The sequence below is a fragment of the Chlorocebus sabaeus genome, chromosome X (assembly GCF_047675955.1).
Source record: "Chlorocebus sabaeus isolate Y175 chromosome X, mChlSab1.0.hap1, whole genome shotgun sequence".
In the NCBI taxonomy this organism is placed as follows: domain Eukaryota; kingdom Metazoa; phylum Chordata; class Mammalia; order Primates; family Cercopithecidae; genus Chlorocebus; species Chlorocebus sabaeus.
The window spans coordinates 45391604-45416082 of NC_132933.1; the positions used below are offsets into that span (position 1 = coordinate 45391604).

Here is a 24479-nt window from a genome sequence, read left to right on the forward strand (position 1 = left end):
TGTCAATTTCTACTAAAAAAATGCCTATTGGGATTTTGCTTGGGATTGCAATGAATCCAGAGACTAATATGGGAATAATTGATCTCTTAATATTGTGTCTTCCTATACATTAACATGATATATTGTTCCATTTATTTAGGTATTTGATTTACCTCAGCAAGCCTTCATAGTGCTTAGTGCACAAGTCTTACACATCTTTTGCCACATTTACCCTTAAGGATTTCAAATGTTTGATGCTATTATAAATGGTATTTTTAAAAATTTCCGTCCTTGATGGTTTGCTGCTACTATACAGAAATACTACAATTAATTTTTATATATGTATCTTATAGCCTGCAAACTTGTTAATCCCACTTAATAGTTCTAGCAGCTTTTTTGTGGATTCCTTAGAATTTTCTGTACAGAAGAACAAGTTATCTGGAAGCAAAACCAATTTTACTTCATTCTAATCTTTATGATTTTTCCCCTTATGGCAATGGCTAGAACTTCCAGTAGAATATTGATCAGATGTAGTGAGAGGAGACATCCCTGCCTTGTTTCCAAACTTAGGGAGTAAACCTTCAACATTTCACCAGTAGGCTGGATATTAGCTGTAGTGTTTTTTGTTTTTTGTTTTTTTCTTAAGTAAATCCCTATTTATAGGCTAAAAAATTTCCTAAATATTCTTAGTTTTTTTTTTTTTTAATCAGCAGTGAATGTTGGAGTCTGGCAAATTATTTTCTTCTGCATCTATTGATATAATCATGTTTTTCTTCAGTTTGTCCAAATGATAAATTATGCAAATTTGTGAATGTTGCATCATCCTTGCATTTCTAAGATGAAGCCCAATCGTTCATAATCATCAATTATATATTGCTGGATTTTATTTGCTAAAATTTTAAGTTGTTTTTGCATCTATCTCTATGATAGATATTGAGGTATAGTTTTCTTTCCTTGTAATATCTTTTTCTGGTTTGGGTAGCAGGGTAATGTTGACCTCATAGAATGTTAGGAAACGTTTACTTCAAATTTCTCAAAGATTTTGTGTAGAAGTGGCATTTATTTTTTCTTCTTCTTTGTGTAGAAGTGGTGTTTGGTAGAATTCACCAGTGGAGACATTTATGCCTAAAGTTCCTTTTTGGGAAGGTTTTCAAATAAAATTTAATTTCTAGGTATTGGGCTATTTAGGTTTTCTATTTTTTTCTTGAGTTAGCTTTGGTAGTTTGTGTTCTTCAAGGTATTTGTCCATTCAATCAAATTTATAGAATTTTGATATAAAGTTATTCATAATACTGCCTTATCTTTCTAATGTCTGTAGGATTGGTAGTGGTGGCCCACTCTCATTCCTGATATCGGGAAGTTGTGTCTTCTCTTCTTTTTTTTTCCTAATCAACTTGCTAAAGGTTTATGAATTTTATTATCTTCTCAAAGAACCAACCTTTGGTTTCATTGATTTTTTTCTATTTTTTTTATTGTACTGATTTCTTTTTCTATTTATTATTTCCTTTCTTCTACTTACTTTGAATTATACTTGATTTTCTTTTTCTAGTTTCTTATTGTGGAAGCTGAAGTCAATGACTTAAAACTTTTTTTTACTAATATAGCTGTTTAGTACATTTCCCTCAAAGCATTGCATTGCCTATATTCTACAAATACATGTATCTTATGGTTTTTCATTCAGTTTAAAATACTTTATAATTTCCCTTAAGACTTCCTTTATGAGCCATTGATTATTTTAAAATGTGTTATTTATTTCCAAATATTTGGGGAATTTCCATATATCTTTATTTTTTAAATTTAATTCCATGTGGTCAGAGGATATACTTCATGTGACTTGAATCCTTTAACTTTATTGAGACTTGTTATATGACCCAGATATGGTCTATCTTGGTACATTTTCAACACACACTTGAAAAGAGCATGCTTTCTGTTGTTTGGTTGAGTATTACCTAAATGTTAATTAAATCAAGTTATTTGTGTTGTTCAAGTATTCTATATTCTGACTGATTTTCTGTCTCCTTGGTCTAACAATTAGTGAAAGAGAGGTGTCGAAGTCTCTGCCTACAATTGTGTATTTGTTTACTTCTTAGGTTCAGCCAGTTTTTGCTTCATGTATTTTGAATGTCTGTTATTAGATACATGTATAGTTAGCATTGTTATGTCCTCATGATGAATTAGCCTATTTATCATTATGAAATAGCTCTCTTTACCTTGATAATATCCTTTGCCTTGCAGTCTGCTTTCTCTGATAATTATATAGTCATTCTGGCTTTTTGAAAATTAATGTTAAACATCTTTTATGTTTAACCTATTTGTGTTTTTATGCTTAAGGTATGTCTCCTACAGGCAACATATAGTTGGGTTTTAAACAATATTTTTTCCATTCTACCAACCTCAGTCTTTTAACTGGATTGTTGTGAGACCATTAACTTTAATATGATTATGATATGGTTCTTTTTAAATCTACCATCTGTTTTTTTATTTGTCCCAACTCTGCCTGTTATCCAATGTACAAAAATTGTTGTTTCATATATTTTGCTCATTTTTTGAGTTGTTAAGATGGCAGGCTAAATCTAGTAACTGTTACTCCATCATTGCGAGAAAGTGGAAGCACTCCAAGTTTTGTGGTTCTCATACTGATTTGTTGTTCTTTACATTATGGATGTTAGCCTTGTGATTTATATGCGTGCCAAATAAGTATTTTCAGTTTGTCACTAGTCTTTTAATTATATATATTGTGTACTTTTTCATAAAGAGGTTTTATGTTATCAAATCTTTCGTTCTTTTCCTTTGAGTTTTTAATGTCATGCTTATAAATCCCTGCCCCTATATTTTCTTCTAAACTATCACGTTTTAAAAGAATAAAAATGGCATTGTGATTTTTAGCTCCAGATTAACTGCAAGAACAAACCAGCAATCCTGAAAGGACCCACAGACCCTCCAAAGGAAGTGGACTGCTCCTGCAGGACCCAGGAGACACCCCAAATACTGTAAGTGCCCCATCTGCAGAAGTTGGAAAGGGAGACCCTCCTCTCCTGAACACACATCCCCACTGGAGAAGCTGAAGATCTGTTTGCGGGAGAAGTTTCTGATTTTACCTGGAGCTAAGTCAAGTTAGAGAGCTGAGCCAAGCAAAATACAGGGGTAGAGGAAGCAGCAGAAAGGCCCTGGGAGCTTGCTGGGTCCCCAACAAGCCCATTCCTGCCTGGCACCATAAGGATCCATCAGGAGGGGGGCCAGAGGAGCAGGGGGTAAAACTCCACAGGGAGAAGGAAATCTCTAGCTGAACTCTGTAACAATTTGAATGGGGTGAGAAGCCTCCTGGCCAGAACTCAGGGAGGGTACAAACCCAGCTTACAGACTTCACAAGTGGTAGAAGAACTAAAGCCCTTTTCTTTCACAGTTGGGAGGCAGAAAGCCTTGGACAACTTTTCAAGCCTGTCTTGCCCTCTGCCTGAAAACAGACTCAAAGCTGTGGCGGGTGGCACGGTACAAGTGAGACTGGCCCTTAGGTTTGCATGGGAACTGGGCGAGGCCTGTGACTGCCAGCTTTCTCCCACTTCCCTGACAACCTGCATGACTCAGCAGAGGCAGCCATAATCCTCCTAGGTACACAACTCCAGTGACCTGGTAATCTCATCCTCATCCCCTGCAGCCACTGCAGCAAGACCCGCCCAAGGAGAGTCTCAGCTCAAACATGCCTAGCCTTGCCTGCACCTGATGGTCCTTCCTACCGGCCCTGGTAGCGGAAGACAAAAGGCATATAATCTTGGGAGTTCTAGGGCTCCGCCCACCGCTGGTCCCTCTTCATACTACTACAGCTGATGTTTTCTGGAAAGTGCCACTTCCTGGCAGGAGGCCAACCAGCACAAAAATAGAGCATTAAACCACCAAAGCTAAGGACCCTCATGGAGTCCACTGCACCCTCTGCCACCTCCACAGGAACAGGCGCTGGTATCCATGGCTGAGAGACCCATAGATGGTTCACGTCACAGGACTCTGTGCAGACAACCCCCAGTATCAGCCTGGAGCCGGACAGACTTGCTGGGTGGCTAGACCCAGACGAGAGACAGCAATCACTGCAGTTTGGCTCACAGGAAGCCACATCCACAGGAAAAGGGGAAGAGTACAATATCAAGGGAACACCCCATGGGACAAAAAAATCTGAACGACAGCCTTCAGCCCTAGGCCTTCCGTCTGATAGAGCCTACCCAAATGAGGAGCCAGAAAACCAACCCTGGTAATATGACAAAAAGAGGCTCGTCAACACCCCTCAAAAATCATACTAGTTCACCAGCAATGAATCCAAACCAAAAAGAAATTCCTGATTTACCTGAAAAAGAATTCAGGAGGCTAGTCATTAAGCTAATCAAGGAGGGATAGAGAAAGGCAAAGTCCAAAGCAAGGAAACCCAAAAAATGATACAAGAAGTGAAGGGAGAAATATTCAAAGACCTAGACAGCTTAAAAAAAAAGCAATAAAAATTTCAGGAAACTTTGGACACACTTTTAGAAATGCAAAATGCTCTAGAAAATCTCGGCAACAGAACTGAACAAGTAGAACAAAGAAATTCAGAGCTCGAAGACAATGTCTTTGCATTAACCCAATCCAACAAAGACAAAGAAAAAAGAATAAGAAAATACGAACAAAGCCTCCAAGAAGTCTGGAATTACGTTAAATGACCAAACCTAAGAATAACTGGTGTTCCCGAGGAAGAAGAAATTTCTAAAAGCTTGGAAAACACATTTGGGGAAATAATCAAGGAAAATTTCTCCACCCTTTCTGGAGACCTAGACACGCAAATACAAGAAGCACAAAGAACGCCTGGGAAATTCATTGCAAAAAGATCTTTGCCTAGGCACATTGTCATCAGGTTATCCAAAGTTAAGACGAAGGAAAGAATCTTAAGAGCTGTGAGACAGAAGCACCAGGTAACATACTAAGGAAAACCTATCCGATTAACAGCAAATTTCTCAGCAGAAACCCTACAAGCTAGAAGGGATTTGGGATTCTGTTTTCAGCCTCTTCAAATAAAACAATTTTCAGCCAAGAATTTTGTATCCAGCAAAACTAAGTATCATATGAAGGAAAGATAGTCGTTTTCAGACAAACAAATGCTGAGAGAATTCACCATTACCAAGCCTCCACTACAAGAACTGCTAAAAGGAGCTCTAAATCTTGAAACAAGTCCTGGAAACACATCAAAACAGAACCTCTTAAAAGCATAAATCACACAGGATCTATAAAACAAAAATACAAGTTAAAAAGTAAAAATAAAAAACAAACACAAAAAATCAAAGTACGCAGGCAACAAAGAGCATGATAAATACAACTGTACCTCATATTTCAATACTAACATTGAATGTAAATGGCCTGAATGCTCCACTTAAAAGATACCGAACCGCAGAATGTATAAGAGCTCACCAACCAACTGCTGCCTTCAGGAGACTCATCTAACACATAAGGACTCACATAAACTGAAAGTAGAGGGGTGGAAAAAGGCATTTCATGCAAACAGACACCAAAAGCAAGCAGGGTGGCTATTCTAATATCAGACAAAACAAACTTTAAAGCAACAGCATTAAAAGAGACAAAGAGAGACATTATATAATGGTAAAAAGTCTTGTACAGCAGGAAAATATCACAATCCTAAACATACATGCACCTAACACTGCAGTTCCCAAATTTATAGAACAATTACTAACAGACTTAAGAAATGAGATACATAGCAACACAACAATAGTGGGGGACTTTGATAGTCCAGTGACAGTACTAGACAGGTCATCAAGGCAGAAAGTCAACAAAGAAACAATGGATTTAAACTATACCTTGGAACAAATGGACTTAACAGATACATACAGAGCATTCCATCCAACAACCACAGAATACACATTCTATTCAACAGCACATGGAACTTTCTCCAAGATAGACCATATGATAGGTCATAAAATGAGCTTCAATAAATTTAAGAAAACTGAAATTATATCAAGCACTCTCTCAGACAACAGATGATTCCAGGCTTGCTCATTTTTAAAACTTCCATCTTTCTAAATGCATCTTCACGTAAATGATCTGTGTCAAGGCTGTGAAAAAGGGAAAAAATCTTGCATTAAGTCAAGCCAAGAGATGCCTACAGTAGCTTTCCTATTCCCATGGATAAGATCCAATTCACACTTGCTCCATGGCACCACTGAGTTACTTCATCCACTCAGTTACCTACCTCCTCCTCCAGCCTTAGCACCTTTCCTTGAGTCTCCAAAGATAAAAGATAAAATTCTTAACTCTTTCTCTTGAAATATCACTCCTGTCCCTCCCTGCCTTGTCCAAAGCCCTGCTCCGTTAGTCCATTAGTTTTTACTCCTGTAGCTGCAACCTCTTCCTCTCTATGGGTTCCTTTCTATAGGCCTACAAATCTGTCTGTCTCAAAACAAGGCAGAAAAGGAAAAAAAAAAATCCCTGCTTCTTCCAGTCCCACAATTGCCTCTAGCTACAACCCCGAATCTATTCTCCTTTTCATAAACTTCTTTTAAAGGTAATCTCATCTCTCTTTCTCCATTTGCTTATTATCTATCTCTTCAAGTCACTACAATATGGTTTCCAGCCCTATCACACTACTAAAACAGCCCTTGACAAGGTCTTCCATGACCTGCTAATTGCTAAATCCAGTGGACACTTCACAGTGCTTATCCTATTGGATCTCTCTGCTGCATTTGATACTGTTGAGCACTTCTTCCTTGAAATTCACTTCTTCTTTAGCTTTCAGGACACCATTCTCTCCTGGTTCTCTTCCTAAGTTTTCCTTTCCATATCCATCTCTTTAAAATTGGTGTTGTCCAGGGCTTATTCCCCAGAGAGGTTTTTCTCTTCTCACTTTTCCTAGTAGATCTCATGCACTTTCATAGATTCAGCTATCACCTCTTTGTGGATGATCACTTCCCAGGGCACACTCCTGCATCCAACCACCTACCTACTAGAAAACTTCTTGAGCATCTGCCTCCCACCCCACCCTTCAAACTCAGTATGTGTAACCATGATTAAAATCCACTGACTACAAAAGAATGTATAAGCTCTTTCAAATGTGTAGCAAGGTATCACTTTTAGTTTTTAGTGGATAGAAGCTAATCTTTATCTAGCAAAGTGAAATGAGTGACCCTGTTAGTTATGTAATTGTAGGGTAAGTAGACATTTAATGCCATTGAAGTGTAACAAGACCTTTAGAATTTTTTGAGTGATTTAGCAAAAGTTGTCTTGCTTCCTGATAAGTAGAACTCGCTGTTGGGGAAAAAGTGGATCAATTTGCTTAGGAAGCCCAGAGGTCTTTTGGGAGTTAAGAGACCAGTTACCTACAACCTCTTCTTTCCAAATTTAGAATTAGGAATATGTATCAAGATGAGGAACAGCGTTTCATCCAAAGTCCCGTGCCTGGGAAGGCACGAAGACTCCGAAATAAAATTACCTTGAAGAAGAAGACTTAAGTAGTATCCCTGGCTCAAATCAAGGGCCTACATCTTTATGGGCAAGGCCAGGCTTCACCACATATGTATCTGTGGCTGATGAAAGGAGCTTCTCTAGACCCAGCCACCGTGACATATATGGTACTTCATAGAACAACAGCTGCACATTTGGGTGAAGACTACCTGTAACTCTGCAGCCCAAGTGTAATGCCACTGCAGGCAAGGCTGGCAGGGATGCTGGACCAGCCAGGGCATCTCTGTCCAGTCACCAAGCTTCTGTTGGACTGTGTAGGGTCAGTTCTCAAGATCAACCCGATGTGGCAGTGAGAAATAGCAGCAGCAGTAGAAGGCTTCTCCATCTAGCTTTGAAAGCAAAACTGGCCCCATCTTTGGGGCCAGTTTAGAAAGTTGGGGTGAGGAGATGCCTCAAAATGTACTACTACTAGGGCATGTGAGAGAAAAAGAGATGACTGAACTTGTATTGAGAATTCTGCTAACAGGTCTTACTCATCACACATGGCATACAAGGTCCTGACTAACTCCCCAGTCTCATTTCTTGACATACTCTGCTTTGCACTTTATGCTCCAGCAATACCAAAGTTCCTAGAGATACCCCAACCTTATCCCAATCAAGTACCATAAACCATGCTATTTATCGTCTGCGTACCTTTGCTCATGCTATCGCCTAAGTCTGGACTACCTTCTCCACTTTTACCCCCGTTGCCACTAGCTACAGTCCTAAGACTCGACTCAGGTGGCTCTTCCTCCAAGAAGCTTTCCCTGACCCTCCTGGGCTAGGTTGATTGTATCCTGCCATGGCTCTCTTAATAGCTCATGAGTGTGTCATTGCATTAATCAATTTATGTGCCTGTCTCTACTACTAAGACCACTGGCCCCTGAAGAGCACAGGTCATGTCTCCTATCTTATTTATTCTTGTCTCCCCTGCACCTGGCACATTTGTCTGGTACATAAGAGATATTCAGCAAGTGGAATGATTATGGAATGAATAAACATTAGTTGTTTTTTTTTTTTCCCTTTGAGGCAACCTCCTCTTCTTTTCACTTGACCTTCTGAATGTCAAAAAACCTGTTGTTGCTTTTTTTTTTTTCTTTTTGAGACAGAATCTCACTTTGTCACCCAGGCTGGAGTACAGTGGCATGATCTCAGCTCACTGCAATCTCCACCTCCCGGGTTCAAGCGATTCTCCTGACTCAGCCTCCCAAGTATCTGGGATTACAGGCATGGGCCACTACGCCCTACTAATGTTTTTGTATTTTTAGTAGAGACGAGGTCTCACCAAGTTTGCCAGGCTGGTCTCAAACTCCTGGCCTCAAGTGATCGCCTGCCTTGGCCTCCCAAGGTGTTGGGATTACAGACACGAGCTACCGCACCCAGCCAAGACACCTGTTTTTTTGTTTTGTTTTTTTTTTGTTTTTATTACATATCATTAACTGTCTCCTTGCCTTGACCCCAAATGACTAACTGATGTTCTATATGTACTTACTATATGCAAAGCACTGTGCCAGGAAGTTTGCAGGGGAAAATAAGGTGAGGAATAGGATTCAGACCCTGCACTCAAGCAGGTCTTAGAAAATAACCTTCCTCCAACCTTTCCAATATTCAGATACGACTACCCCTTCTAGGAGACTCTCCTGGATTTATTCCTGTCCAACTCACCACACTAAATGATCTATATATTCTACTCACTTTACTTGGGTAAGCATATATTTATATGGACTTCAGTTTTGTCTGATATACACTCTAACATTTAAAATGTATTTGAAGTCAGCAAATTGTGTCTACTTTGTATGTGTGTGTCCTTTATTTTGTACTCAGAGCTATTATTGCACACTGCTATCAACTGGATTGACAATTTAAAAGGGTTTGAAGGTTGGACTGAAAACACAATGGAAGTGTATTGGTTAAAAGACAAAGCATGAGCAAAATAAGAAATGGCACAACAACTTACAATAAAAAAAAAATGGCATGCCATCACTGACAAAATGATTTCTCCTTTCTGCTACTTAGGAACTTTATTATAGCAACAACACTGTGGAATGCTACCACATTAAATTACTCTACATTTAAAGAAACATTAAGGTTGATTGTTGAGCTTATTTCAGCCTGTTGATAATAAAGATTCCATCCACTTCTTTCTGAGAAAGACACCACGGACATTCCTAACCTCTGAGGCTTATCATGTTGTAAATAATTCCCTTTGCTTGAGTAGGAATCACCACACTCTTGGGCCTTCAAAACTAACAGACTTCACCTGGCTAGTAGAGAACCAGCTTCTGTTTTAGCCAGACTCGTAATCAGGCTTTTATGCTGTTCTCATTTATTCATCAAATTGGCTTTGGAATGTAGAATTTTTGCACTCGGCCTTTACTTTCCATTATATGTTCCAGTTCTGAATGCCAGAAACGAATGGCCATTTGGTCACTGGTTAGCTGCCAACAGAGCACTGCTGTATTTTAATTAAGAATTACTTTGTGTATCATGCCAGCCTGCTGAGCTGACAGACAGACACTGACCAGAGAGGGCCAAGACCTCCATCCTCTGTAACTGCACCATTATAGCTTCATCCCTTGAGTGTTGGAATCTCTCAAAATGTATACCTCAAGTCCTCTAGCAGTTAGAAGTGGAAATGGAAAGAGGGCAACATTTATAAAGTACCTCCTATGTGCAAAGGGGTTGTACTAGGCACATTCATAATTGCAGTCTCAATTCAATGCCTATGTTAACCCCAGATAGTCAGGTACTAGCATTATCACCATTTTATAGACAAGGATATTAACATTAAGCAAGCATGGTCAGATAGCTAGTAGATGCTAGGCCTAGAATTTAAGCCAAACCTAGCAAATCCTAAATCCTATGTTCTTTTTCTTACACCATGTTACTTCCTTTAGCAGGCTGATAACAGAGAAGACCGTCCTTTGCCTCTCCCTGATCTTGTCCAGGGAGGATAGGCCTATTGGTAATTTCACTTACTTTACTAGTAAGATAGAGTAGGCTTGGCCTGCCCTCAGTTTTTCTTCTCCTTCCTCACTACAATGGGCTATGGCCAAACCCAATATGACTGTCTTGACCCCTTCCCTTCCACTTCCTTCGCCAGTGACTTACTAGAATGTCTGAAGTTTACATATTGGATGAATCAGTGCATCACATAGCATCTGCACTCCAAAATCCTTGAGGTCGTTTCCACTTAAGTCTAGCAATGTTAGGTTCTCATCTCTGTTGAGGACAGAGGCGAGGGCTCCACAGCATGCATCTGTGAGATGACATTCTGCTAACCTGTGAGTGATCGAAGATTCAAGAAAGTAATCGCTTTTATCACAAGTTCCCAGTGGCCCTCCCTTTCAAATACAGTCTAGAATAAAGGCCCAGTAGACAGAGTCCCTGTGCACATACCACAAAGTCTGTAGTTTACAAGAGGGGCATTTCAGCCCTTCACACAGCACCCGCATGCCCTCGTCCCCTAAGGCATTGTCACTGAAGTCAAGGTCTCTCAGGTGTTCATTGGTGTAGAGTGCATTGCACAAATCCTGACAACATGCCCCAGACAGGTGACAGGTCCACAACCTGCCAGGAAGTAAGGTAGAGAAGGCTGGCATCATTGCATCTGCACTGGGTCACTTTAAGAATTGTGTTTGCCCATTAGAAAAAAAAAAAACAACAACTTAAGAAATCAGAGTGTCATGCAAAAAAAAATTCCCTTGGGCCAAGGCCAGGGAGAGACTGTGGAGAAAGAATGATTTATTCCCTGTAAATTATTTGGTTCTTCATTTACTGCTTCCTTGGAGATTTATTCACCAGGCCAAAAAATACTCATTTAATTTTGGGAGTTGCTGAAACATCAGGAAACTTTGCCCGTGGCTATAGTCCACGATACTTACGCCAGATCTTTTAAATGACAGTCAGGCTGTTTTAATCCTTCACAGAGCAATTTCAGTCCCATATCTTCAATTTTGTTATTAATCAGAATCAGCCTTGTCAGGCTCCGGGTGGAGCTCAGGACTTGGGCAAGGGGTTCACAACAAGCTGCAGAGAGGGAATATTCAGAAAGCTTAGAGGGATGAGGAAGACAAGGTGGCTGTTATCTATGGCAGCAGGGTGTCCCACTGACTCTCAAATCCCAAGGCCCATGAGAAGGACAAGGACAAGCAGACACTTACACAAGATTCTCAATTATACCCTTTGTGTGCTGCAGACCTTCACAGAGATGCTGTACTCCTGTGTCCCCCAAGACATTGGCAAACACAAACAGCTCTTTTAAAGCCTGACTCACTTGTAAGAAAGAAGAGAGCTCCACACAGCTAGCATCTGTGAAGTGACAGGTGCTCAAGCTATCCAGAGAAAAAGAAAAGAAAAATCAGCCTCTGTCATCATTTTGGCTTCCTGGAAATGTTCTGCCCATCTGCCCACTTAGCTAAGTCCTCGCCATCCCTTAAGTTCTAGCCCCTGCCCTACTTTCCTCTCAGAACCTCCTCCTGAGGTGTCTAGCTCACAGTGACCTTCTCCTCTCCCCTGGGCTCATCTAGCATTTCAAATGATTTTGTGGAATTTGACACACAACTGTGTCCTAAGGACAGCCTTGTCATTTGCAGAACTTTTGATAACTCCACTCACATCTAGCCCAATGTTGGGTACATAGTAGATACTCTTTATATAGTTAATATTTAACTGTCATTCCTGTAAACATACACAGCTGTGGTACACTAGATAGACCATGAGATTTGGAGACAGATTTTGGAGTCACATTCTGACTTATTAGTAGTGTGACTGTGGAACAGTCATTTTTCTCCCTGAACCCCAGTTTCCTCATCTGTACAATGAGGATTTTAAAAATCCACCTTATATGGTTATTATAAGGAGGGATTAAAGTGAGATAACTTCTAGCAAGCACCAAGCACATAGCAGGCACACAACAAGTTCAATAGTCATTACATGACACCAGATAAGTTCTAAGAAACTTACTCTAGTGTCTCCACTTTGCAGTTGGAATGTCTGAGACCCACACAAAGATATTTCACCCCTATGTCCCCCAAGGGATTTTCACTCGGGTCCAGCTCAGTGAGGTCTGGGTTGCAAATAAGAACACAAGAAAGATACCTGCAAACAGCTTCTGAGCCTTCTGGGAGAAGGCTAGCACATAACCTGAAGGGAAGGGTGTACAGAGACAGAACTGACCACTTTTTAGTGTACTATTCACTCCCTATCAACAATATTGCATGAACACAGAAAATCAAGACCCACAGATACAAGATGCCCAGTCTTGAGCATGTCACAGCCCCTTATCCCCATGGCAAGGACTTGGGCAATAATTTCATAACAATATGTCCCACAGTGGAAACTCAGTATTACTAATGTTGACTGCCCAAGAAAAGGTTGAGAGAAAATATTAAGATAATCTAATCTCATTTTAAATCCCTGTATGAATTTAACACTCTATCTCATATCTTCTTTCAAATCCCAGGAGATGAATCCAATAATCATAAATTTTATAAGCAAAAGGTCTTTCTTGTGGTTCACGTCTATAGTCCCAGAACTTCAGGAGGCCGAGGTGGGTGGGCTGCTTGAGCCCATGAGTTTGAAAGCATCCTGGGCAACATGGCAAAAGCCCATCTCTAAAAAACAAAACAAAACAAACAAACAAAACTAGCTAGGCATTGCAGCACATGTCTGTAGTCCCGGCTACTCAGGAAGTTGAGGTAGGAAGATAGATTGAACTCAGGAGGCAGAGGTTGCAGTGAGCTGAGATCATGCCACTGCACTCCAGTGAGACCCCATCTCACACACAATAATAAGGTCCTTCTTTTCGTCTTATCTAAACATCATTATTAATTTGCCATCTTTAGAGAGGCCCAGCTCATAATATTATTTCTTTGTCACAAAGAGTGGTTCTTACTGATGTCCCTATCTTCTTAATCTTTGTTTCTCCATATTAAGTAGTCCAATTCCTTGAACCTTTTTCCATCAACTTTTTCTCCTATCACTTTCAAGAATTTCTAGATATACACTACAGCCTTTAAATCTTTCAATTGTTTCTTTTCTTCCTCTTTTTTTGTTGTGGGGGGAGATGGATTCTGGCTCTGTTGCCCAGGTTGGAGTGCAGTGGCACGATCTCAGCTCACTGTAACCTCTGCTTCCCGGGTTCAAGCGACTCTCCTGCCTCAGCCTCCTGAGTAGCTGGGACTACAGGTGCACGCCACCACGCCCCGCTAACTTTTGTATTTTTAGTAGAGACGGGGTTTCATCATGTTGGCCAGGATGGTCTCGATCTCCTGACCTCATGATCTCCCCGCCTCAGCCTCCCGAAGTTTTCAAAGTGGATTTCAGAACACTCGAATGCTAAAGAGCTTTTGCTTTAAAAAAAATCCCACATACATATTGTGATGATTAATTTTATACGTCAACTTGGCTAGGCCATGGTACCCGGATATTTTGTCAAGTATTATTCTAGATGTTTCTGTGAAAGTACTTTTCAGATGAGATTAACATTTTAATCAGTACATTTTGAGTAAAGTAGATTATCCTCCATAACATGGTTTGGCTTCATCCAGTCAGTTGAAAGCCTTAATAGAAAAAGACTGACTTCCTCAGAAAAGGGAGTTCTACCACCAGACAACCTTCAGGCTCAAACCACAACATTGACTCTTTCCCAATTCTCTAGCCTGCTGACCTACCATTCAGATTTTGGACTTGCCAGTCTTCATAACCGCATAATCCAATTTTTAAAAATAAATCTGTTTCTGGCTCTGGCTCTCTCTCTCTTTCTCTTTCTCTCTCTCCACACATACACACACACACACACACACACACAATTAGTTCTGTTTCTCTGGAGAACCTTGACTAACATGTATAACACTTTTTTTAAATTAATGTGATTATCGTGGTCTTGAAGTCAGACACATCTGAGGTTTGAATTGGGCCTTTGCCATATTTTTTACCCTAACTACATTGGACCTCCTCCATTTTCTCATCTGCAAAAATAAGAATAATAATCTGGACTTCTCACAGCTATTGTGCAGAGCAAAACAATTTGTGCATACTCAGCACAATGCTTAGTACTCAATAATTCCTAAACATGAGTTATTATTATTGTTATTGATAATATTTCCACTTAAAATGAAAATTGTCTTCCTAAACTTGTTACACAGAAACAACCTTAGGGACTACCACATTTATTCCTCCTCTTCATGACTCCTTGAAATGTGTTTTGATCCTAAGACATCCGTCTTGAGTTGCATATTTTTCAAATATTCTTGCAGAATGAAAACTAACAGTTACAACTTACTTGAGCTTCTGTAATTTGCAATTTGTATCTTTTAAGCCTTCACAGAGCAATTTCAAAGCTGAAGCTTCCAGTTTTGTCTCACTAAATTCCAGTTCAGTGAGCCACTGATTGGTGCTAAGAACAGCTGCTAGAGCCCCACAAGAAGAAGAGATAAGGCGTTGGTACAACCTTTAGAGAACAGAAGAATGAACTCATTACCATATTCACACTCTCCCCCAACAGAAATAGAAATTGACCCCCAAAATAAGAATATCAAATAACAAATTATCCTGCTACAATTACCTCAATGTCTGTAATACACAGTTGGGCTGTTTTAATCCTTCACACAGAAGTTTCATTCCTGAATCTTCCAGGGTATTTTTTACAAATTCTAAATCTGTCAGATGCTGGTTAGTTTCAAATACTAAGGAGAGGTCCCTACCACAAGAAGCTGTGAGGCGACAGAAAATCCGTCTGTGTGGAGAAAAAGTACATTTCATAAACAAACAAACAAAAAATAGGATATCTTTAGAGATACTTGCTAGCACCATGCTGATGTAATAAATTATTTCAATTCATTCAATAATTAATATATTGGGTGCTTAGCACTGTGCTAGATGTTGAAAACACAAAGATAATTAAGACACAGACTAAACCCTCAAGGAATCCCCAGTTGATGGAGAAAAATGACAAGAAAATCACAGATTACAATACAGTGTGAAAAGTACTGCCAGACATATGCACAAGTTGTTATGGGGACATAAAAGGGTTGCACAATTCAGCCTAGCTTGAGGTGGGGTCTGCAGAATCAGGAAATACAAGAGGAAGAAATGTTTGAACACTATCATGAAAAGGGAATAGAAACTGTATAGGAGTTAGGTGAATGAAGAGAATGGGAGTGGAGAGAGCAGGAGGGGATGAGGAACAATCTGTACATGCACAGAGTAGCCTGTGCAAGGGCCACAGAGGAACACAGAAGATGATTCGTTTGAAAAACTAAAAACTACTTGCTATGGCCTATCTTAAAAGACTATATAACTATTAAGAGGGATTATCACCCAGGCTGAAGGAAGGGTAGGATTATAGAAGTACTTTCCAAGTACTTAAAAATTATTTACAATGATCAGCTGTTACTGGGAGAAACTTTTTTTTCAATTTTGAAAAACATAACACATGTTTATTATAAACAATTTTACAATAGAGAAAAACGTAAAGAATATTTTTTAAAGTACTGTATTCCTATTACCCAAACATAACCACTGTTAAAGTGTTAGTATATAACTTTCCAGATTTGTGATGTATGCATACATATACTTAGTTATATGCTCTTTATAACAAGCGAAATTAGAGAAAAATGTATTTTAAAAAGTTAAAAACTTTTTTCGAACCTCCAGTCCAACCCCACTTCCCAGAGATAACTAATGTTGAGTCTGCTATATATCCTCCCTCATTCTGTTCTCCAAGATTATGGAAACATAAAAACATATGCAAACACACATACACAATTTCTACATTTTACAAATATGGGATCATAGAAAACATTACTCTTATAACTTTACATGCCCTTTTGTCATTGGCCATCATCATAGACCCATAGGTAGAAACAGATTCAGTTACAGTACGATGTCATATAATAAGTAGCAACGTTGGACTCGACCTGAGATTTGTCTGGTTTGTCTTGTGGGTCTCAGAAAGTCATCCAAGTTTTTTTGGTTTGCTTGTTTGTTTGTTTGAGACGGAGTCTCACTCTGTCGCCCAGGCTACAGGGCAGTGGTGTGATCTCGGCTCACGGCAACCTCCGCCTCGCAGGTTCAAGCGATTATCCTGCCTCAGCCTCCCGAGTAGCTGGGACTACATGTGCGTGCCACCACACCTGGTTAATTTTTTGTCATTTTAGTAGAGACGGGGTTTCACCATGTTAGCCAGGATGGTCTCGATCTTCTGACCTCGTGATCCGCCCACCTCGGTCTCCCAAAGTGCTGAGATTACAGGCATGAGCCACTGCGCCTGGCCGAAGGTTTTAAGAGACATATTCATAACCCTTTGATGGAAGAGCTCTGATATTTCAGGTTTTGGTATAAAGGTGTATTTGTGCTACTCCTAACCCTCTCCCACAGTTGCTTCAAGATTCAAAGCGTTTCAGTCGGAGAGGAGTGGGAGAAGGGGTCATGGGAGGAGAGTGGGGAAAGAGGAACTGGGGGAGGAAGGGCAGGCCAGGATTTGTTAGGGTGTCTGGGATGTTTAGCCTTGAGCAAATAGAGAATAAGCTCCGCCCCTGGCTCCACCCTCTTCCCCCAAGGGCAACTGAGGGGTTGGGGCTGTTTCCTGCTCTGGAATATTCCATTTGGGGGGCGAAACTCCTCTGGCATGGGACAAACCATTATGGTGGGGAGGGATGAGTCTTCAACTTGTTCACAAATACTTTTTTTGGTTCTAAGTCCTTCCAGATCACTCCTGTTTCTTTCAGCCTTCAAGGTCTCCCAACCATGTGGCGGGTTCCCTTACGTCCCAGTGGAGTGGCAGAGGCCATCTTCACTCACTCCCTTTCACCCCTACGATCTCTGGAAATTGGAACAGTCCCAGAGTAAAAGCCTCCACTGTTGGCTCTGAGGCTGCTTTTCCCGAGAAGCCCTAGGAGGGAAAGAGGCCACCCTCTCTTCAGGCGTGTTAGGCAGTGAGGTTGACCTGTAATTCCCCTGGCCCTTGGCTGAAGAGGTGAGGCCTGGTGGGAGGTGCCCTAGGGTAGGACAAGCCTGTCAGAGGGTCATTAGGAGGGTCTTGTCAGAGAGTGGAGGGCGGGGGCAAGAGGGTGGGAGAAGACTGATGAAGGGAGGGGCTAAGGGGGAAGAAAGGAACCTATTGGCTGCTCCATCCACACAGGGCTAGTGAAACCGTTAAACCCCTAGGCCATCATGGCCTTGAGACCTGAGGACCCCAGTAGTGGGTTCCGGCACAGCAACGTGGTGGCCTTCATCAACGAGAAAATGGCCAGGCACACGAAAGGCCCCAAGTTCTACCTCGAGAATATATCCTTATCCTGGGAGGAGGTGGAAGACAAGCTCTGGGCCATCCTGGAGGACAGCGAGGTGCCCAGCGAGGTCAAAGAGGCCTGTACCTGGGGCAGCCTGGCCTTGGGCGTGCGCTTTGCCCACAGGCAGGGACAGTTACAAAACCGCAGGGTGCAGTGGCTGCAAGGCTTTGCCAAACTGCACAGATCAGCTGCGATGGTCTTGGCCTCAAACCTGACGGAACTCAAGGAACAGCAGGAGATGGAATGCAATAAGGCGACCTACCAGTTGCGGATAACCCAGACCAGCCTTGCGGAGGTGCAGAGAGAGCGGGACATGCTGAGATGGAAGCTCCTCCATGCTGTAAGATCCCCCGAATGGCCCCTGCCCAATGCCCTTGCCCTGTCCCAACCTGCCCGGACACCCTGCCCTGTCCCCAGAATGTGTTTCAGCTCTGCCTACTTCTCTCCAGGAGCTGGCATCTCCTCAGCGGCAGGGCCAGGCTACAGTGTTTCCAGGCCTGGCCACTGCCAGAGGGGATTGGACAGAAGGAGCAGGTGAGCAGGAAAAGGAGGCGGTGGCTGCTGCTGGTGCTGCTGAAGGAGAAGGAGAGGAGAAGTATGCAGAGGCGGGGCCTGCCCCTGAGGAGGCCTTGCAGGGGCTGGGAGGAGGCTTCAGGCATCCTCTGGGAGCTGTGGAGCAGGCAAATTACACCTTTGGGGGGCAGAGGGAGCAGAGGGAGCAGGATCTCAGGTCAGTACAAACAGCCCTGTCTTACTTCTCTGGGCCTGGGTCCACAGCCTCACTGGAGCCTCTTCCTGTCCAGCTCCCTACCTCATTCACATACTCATACCCATGCCCTTTGTCCGCCTTCTCAGCCATACCCACTATACCCCCTTCACCAGCAAAGGTCACAGCACCGGTTCCAACTCAGATGCCTTCCAACTGGGGGGCCTCTGATGCTAGCCTGTGGTCTGATGTGGGGGCCCAGGGAATAGACCCTCAAGAGCCCCCAAGAGACAGGAGAGACTTCGAACCTCATCAACAGAGAAGACCTCCAGTGTATCGCAGGCCAGGGGACTGGGACTGCCCGTGGTGTAAAGCTGTGAATTTTTCACGGAGGGAAAATTGCTTCCTCTGTGGGAGGTGAATCTGGCTGCAAAGGCCTCAGTAAATTCAGAAATGTAAAATAGAACAGAAATGTATCTCAATGGGAAATCAGTCTTCAGGGGGAGAGGGGAGGGGTGGGAGGGGGACTGGGTGAAGTGGGGGAAAGGGGATGAGTGGGAAGATTGGACAATGGGGTTGGGGGGACGCGGGGTTGTGGGTGGGAGGATGTAGATGACAGGCAGGGAGAAACATGTTTTAATGACTCCCTTTGTATTTCAGAGTATTAGTAGTCAACACTCCAGAACTACTGCAGTTTTTATTTGTGTGTGTGTCTCTAGCTCCCTATCTTAAGTGTCTGGTGGACCTGGGCAGTATGTAACACCTCCACTCCCTCCCTTCATGTAGGCCTTAGATATTTGGAGCAGGAGTGGATATTTGACCAATCTTGAGCCAAATTAATTTTTTACGTTAGAAAATATGAACAGACAGGCAGATTCCACAGTCAGAATGGTGTTGGGCAATGAAGCAGTGGGTCACTTGGAGTTGGGGCCAGGGTCAGAGCCATGGACACCAAGGCCATAGCTGAGGCCTGGCCCTGGCTGTAGGGAAACAGAACTGGATGCTTTACAGAGTCAAGTGTCTTTTAGAGGACGCCAGTATGAGGTTTCAGGGAGCAGACAGGCATAGAGGAGTTCATCCTGTGACTCCAGAGAGAGGGAGAGAGTAGTGGTGGCCCAATCACTTTTCACTTCCTGTAGTTGTGCTACATGAAAATCTACTTTACACAGATCCCCTTTACTTTAAACTAATTTGAGTGAGTTTCTGTTCTGAGAGCAAGATTATTTCCAAGTCAGACGTTTGTACCAGAAGAGCAATTTTGAACAAAAGACCATTAAAGAAAATGGTGGGACTTGCTGGGGAGTTGCATCAGGGTGTGGTGAGCAGTGGAGATTCCTGAATCCCAAGAGTTTCCATGAATGAACTGGATAGGAAGTTTATTCATGCTCTGAGTGAGTTATATCACAAGAAACAATCAATTCATGCTCTGAGTGAGTTATATCACAAGAAACAATCAAAACAGGCCTGGGATGAACCCCAGGTTCATCCTGACTCAAATCAACACAGCAGAGATTTGCCACTCCTAAGGGAATCCCTTAGACCTACCTACAGAAGACACCAGCATCATGCAGGTGCAGACTGCTATGACTGTATGGCCCCATGATAGGAGAATCCTTTCCAGTACCCAGTGAGTAGAACCTGGGACAGTCAGATCTGAAAAGAGAACCGCCACTGCCAAGGAGGTGAATCAGCAACTAATAGTGCTCAAAGGGTTTGCTGGTCTAGACTATGAACCAAAGCATGGTGCCATCTTGAGAGATTCTGTCCCCCAACCCACCACCGCAATGATAAATGTGGGAGGGAAATCTGGCTACAAAGCTCTCAGTGAATTCAGAAATGTAGAACAGAACAGAAACATATCCCAATGGGAAATCAACTTCTAGAGGGAAGGGGTGAGGTGGAGGAGGATAGGAGTGGGTGGGGTAAGGGGGTAGGTGACAGGTTAGTCTGCTTCTCTCCCTCTGATGACTAAGTTTTATTGATGGGGGCTACATGTATGTTTTAGCCCACAGGTGGAAGGATGAGAAGGAGCTACACCTGGACCAGACTGAGACACAACTGAAGGAGCCCTGGACATTGCCCAGGACCTGTGGACATAGAGACTAAGAATCTGTCATGGCCCTGGGACATCTCTGCTGCAGCTAAACTTGATTTTTAGGTTTTTTCCTGTTGGGGATGAACAATAATCAGGATTGAGGGTCAGGTTCCTAGCCTGCAGTTTTCAGAAATGTCTTTGAGTTTCTTTATACATCTCTAGGGCAGGGTTTCCTAATCTCAGTACTCTTGACATTTGGAGCTGGATAATTCTTTGTTGCAGGGGGCTGTCCAGTACATTGTAGGATGTTTAGAAGAATTCCTAGCCTCTACCCACTAGTTGCCAAGGGCATCCACCCTCAGAACCCCGGTTGTGACAGCCAAAAATGCCTCCAGATACTGCCACATGTCCACTAGAGGGCAAAATTGTCCCTGGTTGGAAAATGAGGTACTTAGGAGTAGTCAGAACAGGGGAAGAATTGGGAGAAAAAGGTCAATGGAGCTGAGGGGCCCTCTCAGATAGGAGCTGAAAAGTATCCATTGGGTCTGGCATTTACTTTGGATCTTCCAGTAGATCTAGGGGAGTGGCAGGGGCAGAAGCCAAAGTGCAGAAGTGAGGAGTGAGTGAGGATGATGTGGAGTCAGTGAGGGAGGCTCTTCCTCAAGGATTCTTGGCTGTGAAGGGAAGGATTGAAGTGGGATACTCAGTTGAGAGAGGATTTTTTTTTCTTTCTTTCTTTCTTTTTTTTTTTTTTTTTTTTGAGACGGAGTCTCGCTCTGTTGCCCAGGCTAGAGTGCAGTGGTGCAATCTTGGCTCACTCCAACCTCTGCCTCCCGTGTTCAAGTGATTCTCCTGCCTTAGCCTCCCGAGTAGCTGGGACTACAGGCATGTGCCACCACGCCTGGCTAATTTTTCTAATTTCAGTAGAGATCATGTTAGCCAGGCTGGTCTCGAACTCCTGACCTCAGGCAATCCACCTGCCTCAGCCTCCCAAGTGCTGAGATTACAGGCGTGAGCCACCGTGCCTGGCCGGTTCTTTTGAATATGGGAGAAATTTGAGCCATGGAGAAGGAGATAGCTGAAGAAAGCTTGAAAATGCAAAAAACATGTGAAAGAATGTGGTAGATTTTGCATACTGTATCAGAGGCATGGCCCCTGTATTGTTAAATGAAAAAAAAAAAATTCATGTGGCAAGGTCGTGTTTGTTTTTGTAAAAAAAAAAAAAAAAAAAAAAAACCAAAGTTCTGTGTGTATATGAATGTTATAAATTTATATATTCATGTTTGTCTCATGTTACAGTTTTATGTTTGTGTAAGAATATAAAATGGTCTGGAAATATATTTAGCAAACAAGGTACCTGGCGGGCTCAGGGTCAGGGGATAGGAGGCAGCAGGGTATGGGGATATAGGGTGGGATGCGGTATGGGGCAGTTGGGTGGAGGGCTTTTCTTTCTTTATATACTTCTGTGTTATGAAAGCAAAATAAGTATTCACAAAAATACAAAAATAAGTGAATTTACTGGCTTGGGTGGCTTGGAAGGGCTGCCTTTTCCTTTGGGACTGGAGGAAAGAAGAAGAGCAGACATTGATCTATAAGGCAAAGGGGTGTTAAAACAAGGGGGCACCTGCTTGTGTGTGTGTTGTGGACAAAGTGCTTGGAAGTAAGTGAAGATGGAAGGGCAGGGCAGGGGTGGGATCCTCTTCGGGTACTTTGGGGAATAACTAGTGGGTGAAGGTGGGAAATGGAGGGAGAGAAAAGGATCGTCAAGTTGCATGGAGTAGGATAGGACCCAACTGAAAGAAAACTAAGGGGGAGAGCAGTGGCAGTCTAGGAGGAAAAGGGGTGGCAGATCCAAGTGGGGCAGCACACCCAAATCTATCTCTCAGGTGTTAAAACCGTCCACTTACTCATTACAGAAAAACAGTACATACAAAAGGGGAAAAGGCAGGATAGGCGGGCAGAGATCTGTGCCTGACTCCTTCCTGCCCCTTCTAGGCCTGTAGCACATCTCTTCATTTGTTGCTCCACTGTGGAGAAGCCGAAAACTAGGTATATTTTATTTTCAGGTCCAGTCAGCTGGGAGTGCAATTTCTAGCAACCTAATCTTTACCTGTAAATACCTAAGAGTTTAAAGCAAAGTTCAACTTACCTCAGGTCTTTGATTTTACAGTATGGATTACGCAGTGCTTGGCAGAGCAGGTGTAGCTGAGACACTGGCAAACTGCACAGCTGAAAGGACCTAAAAGACATGAGGAAATAAAAAGTAACTTAAAATAAAACTTTAAGTAAAAGGCTTATTTGACTTTTGTTACTTTGCTAGTAGTACTAATTTACCCCTTCCCAAAACCTTAAGAAGTATTACCCCATTTTGCAGATAAGGAAATTTGGGCACAAAAAGTAATCTGCACAAGGTCACATAGGTAGGTACAGAACTGAGGTCATTACTCAGGTCTGACTCCAAAACCATGTTACTATGTGCCAGGCACTGAGGTATGCACTTTATTTTCACAAATTATCTTATCTGGCCCTTAATCCAATAACAAGTATTATAATCACCGTTTTGCACATGCTCTGAGACATCAAGTGACTTGCCCAAGCTAACTTTACAATATAACTGGTTCTTGGTTGTTAGTACTAATAGAAGAATTAATAACAATAATTAAAAACCAGGAAAGCTCAATAGTAAACTTTTACATAGCCAATATGCTTGGGAAAGAAGAATGTTGGGTTAAATTTTTGATAAGAGTTTAAACCCTCTGACAAAGGCAATAAGGGTTATGGGGGAGGACTCCATCTAAGGTTGACTTTCTGAAAACCCAGAATGAACCAGAAGATGCTTTGTTTCCATCAGTGTTTCAACTTTAAATGTATCAGTCCATTATTTTACAATATAATATACAGCTGGAATAAAGCTGTATATTATATACATACACAGAATTGGTCAAGGCCTTGTAGGCAAGGTCTTTCACAATTCTGAGTCCATTAAACCTCCCCCTCTAGTTCCAAACACAAATTTTTGTTAATGCCTCCCTCCCTCTCATTTCCCTCAAACCCACATACCCCATGCTCATTTCCACCTTTATGCTATTGCCCACTCAAGAAATACAACTATAAGTGATACAACTTATTTCATTCCTCAAGTGGAGCTTTCTTCTGATCCCTCTCCTCCCAGTCCCCTGCCCCTCAACTGGCCTGAAAACTAAGGGAGAAGCATTATCAATCTTAATCCATATTGAGAACTGACTTACAGCATTTTCTAGATAACACAGGTATAAGTCTTCTTTGCTGCTTTAGTCAATAAGCCAGTGGGACTGTATTTTATGGTATACAGAGTCCATATTATAAAAGTAATTTACCTAAGCCTCTTTCAACTTCAGCTCATGACTTTCTGTGAAGTTGCAAGCTCTAGTGGAAATAACCAGGATTTATAGCAAGATCATACAGGAGTGTACCTCTGCCCCTTACTAACCTGAAGTTCCTTGAGGCCTCAGTGGTGAAGTATATGTAGAGGAGAGTGACAACCAATTGAAAGTTAGGTTTTATACCTTTTTCCAGAATAGTCATTACACCAAAATAGCAGAGTCCTGAATGATCAACTTGATGACCTTACATGCTCATAACACTTTAGAATTACAAACCACATCCACACAGTGACAATGAATACTAATACACACACACACACACACACACACACACACAGAGTGACTAGTACAGTCCCCATTGTCTGGGAAGGCCAAAAACTGGAGGAAAGAATGGATATACACACTGATTAAGTGTCAAGGCTGGTGGCACGAATGTTGAGGCTCGCTCTTCCTCTTCAAATCCAAGTAGGTGCTGACACTTCAGAGACACTTGACAGGTGGCTGTGACTGCTTTTTACACAGAAGGACATAGCCGGAATGTCCATTTTTGTATAGGTAGGTTAAAGCAGTATAATTGACTGTAAATCATCAGTTATCCTTTTTGCATTTTCTTCTTCCTGAATCTCATACAGTGA

General features: G+C 42.1%; 2 protein-coding genes across 2 annotated transcripts in view; one reads left to right on the top strand and one right to left on the bottom strand.

Moving 5' to 3' along the window:
- Window positions 1–8523: 8523 nt before the first annotated feature.
- Window positions 8524–24479, bottom strand: part of LOC103232463 (NACHT, LRR and PYD domains-containing protein 12-like) — a 57291-nt gene continuing 41335 nt past the window's right edge. Inside the window, exons 4-10 of the mRNA XM_073013102.1 lie at window positions 22632–22721; window positions 15014–15184; window positions 14732–14899; window positions 11723–11780; window positions 11331–11475; window positions 10846–11016; window positions 8524–10728 (exon numbers count right to left, since the gene is read on the bottom strand). Of these exons, the coding sequence (XP_072869203.1) occupies window positions 11446–11475; window positions 11723–11780; window positions 14732–14899; window positions 15014–15184; window positions 22632–22721 (517 nt within the window). The 3' untranslated portion in view covers window positions 8524–10728; window positions 10846–11016; window positions 11331–11445. The remainder of the gene's footprint in view (window positions 10729–10845; window positions 11017–11330; window positions 11476–11722; window positions 11781–14731; window positions 14900–15013; window positions 15185–22631; window positions 22722–24479) is intronic.
- On the top strand, window positions 16604–18750 carry TEX13B (testis expressed 13B). The gene is given in 3 exon segments (XM_073013475.1): window positions 16604–18081; window positions 18191–18413; window positions 18416–18750. Coding segments are annotated over 3 exon segments (945 nt in total). The 5' UTR covers window positions 16604–17622; the 3' UTR covers window positions 18679–18750.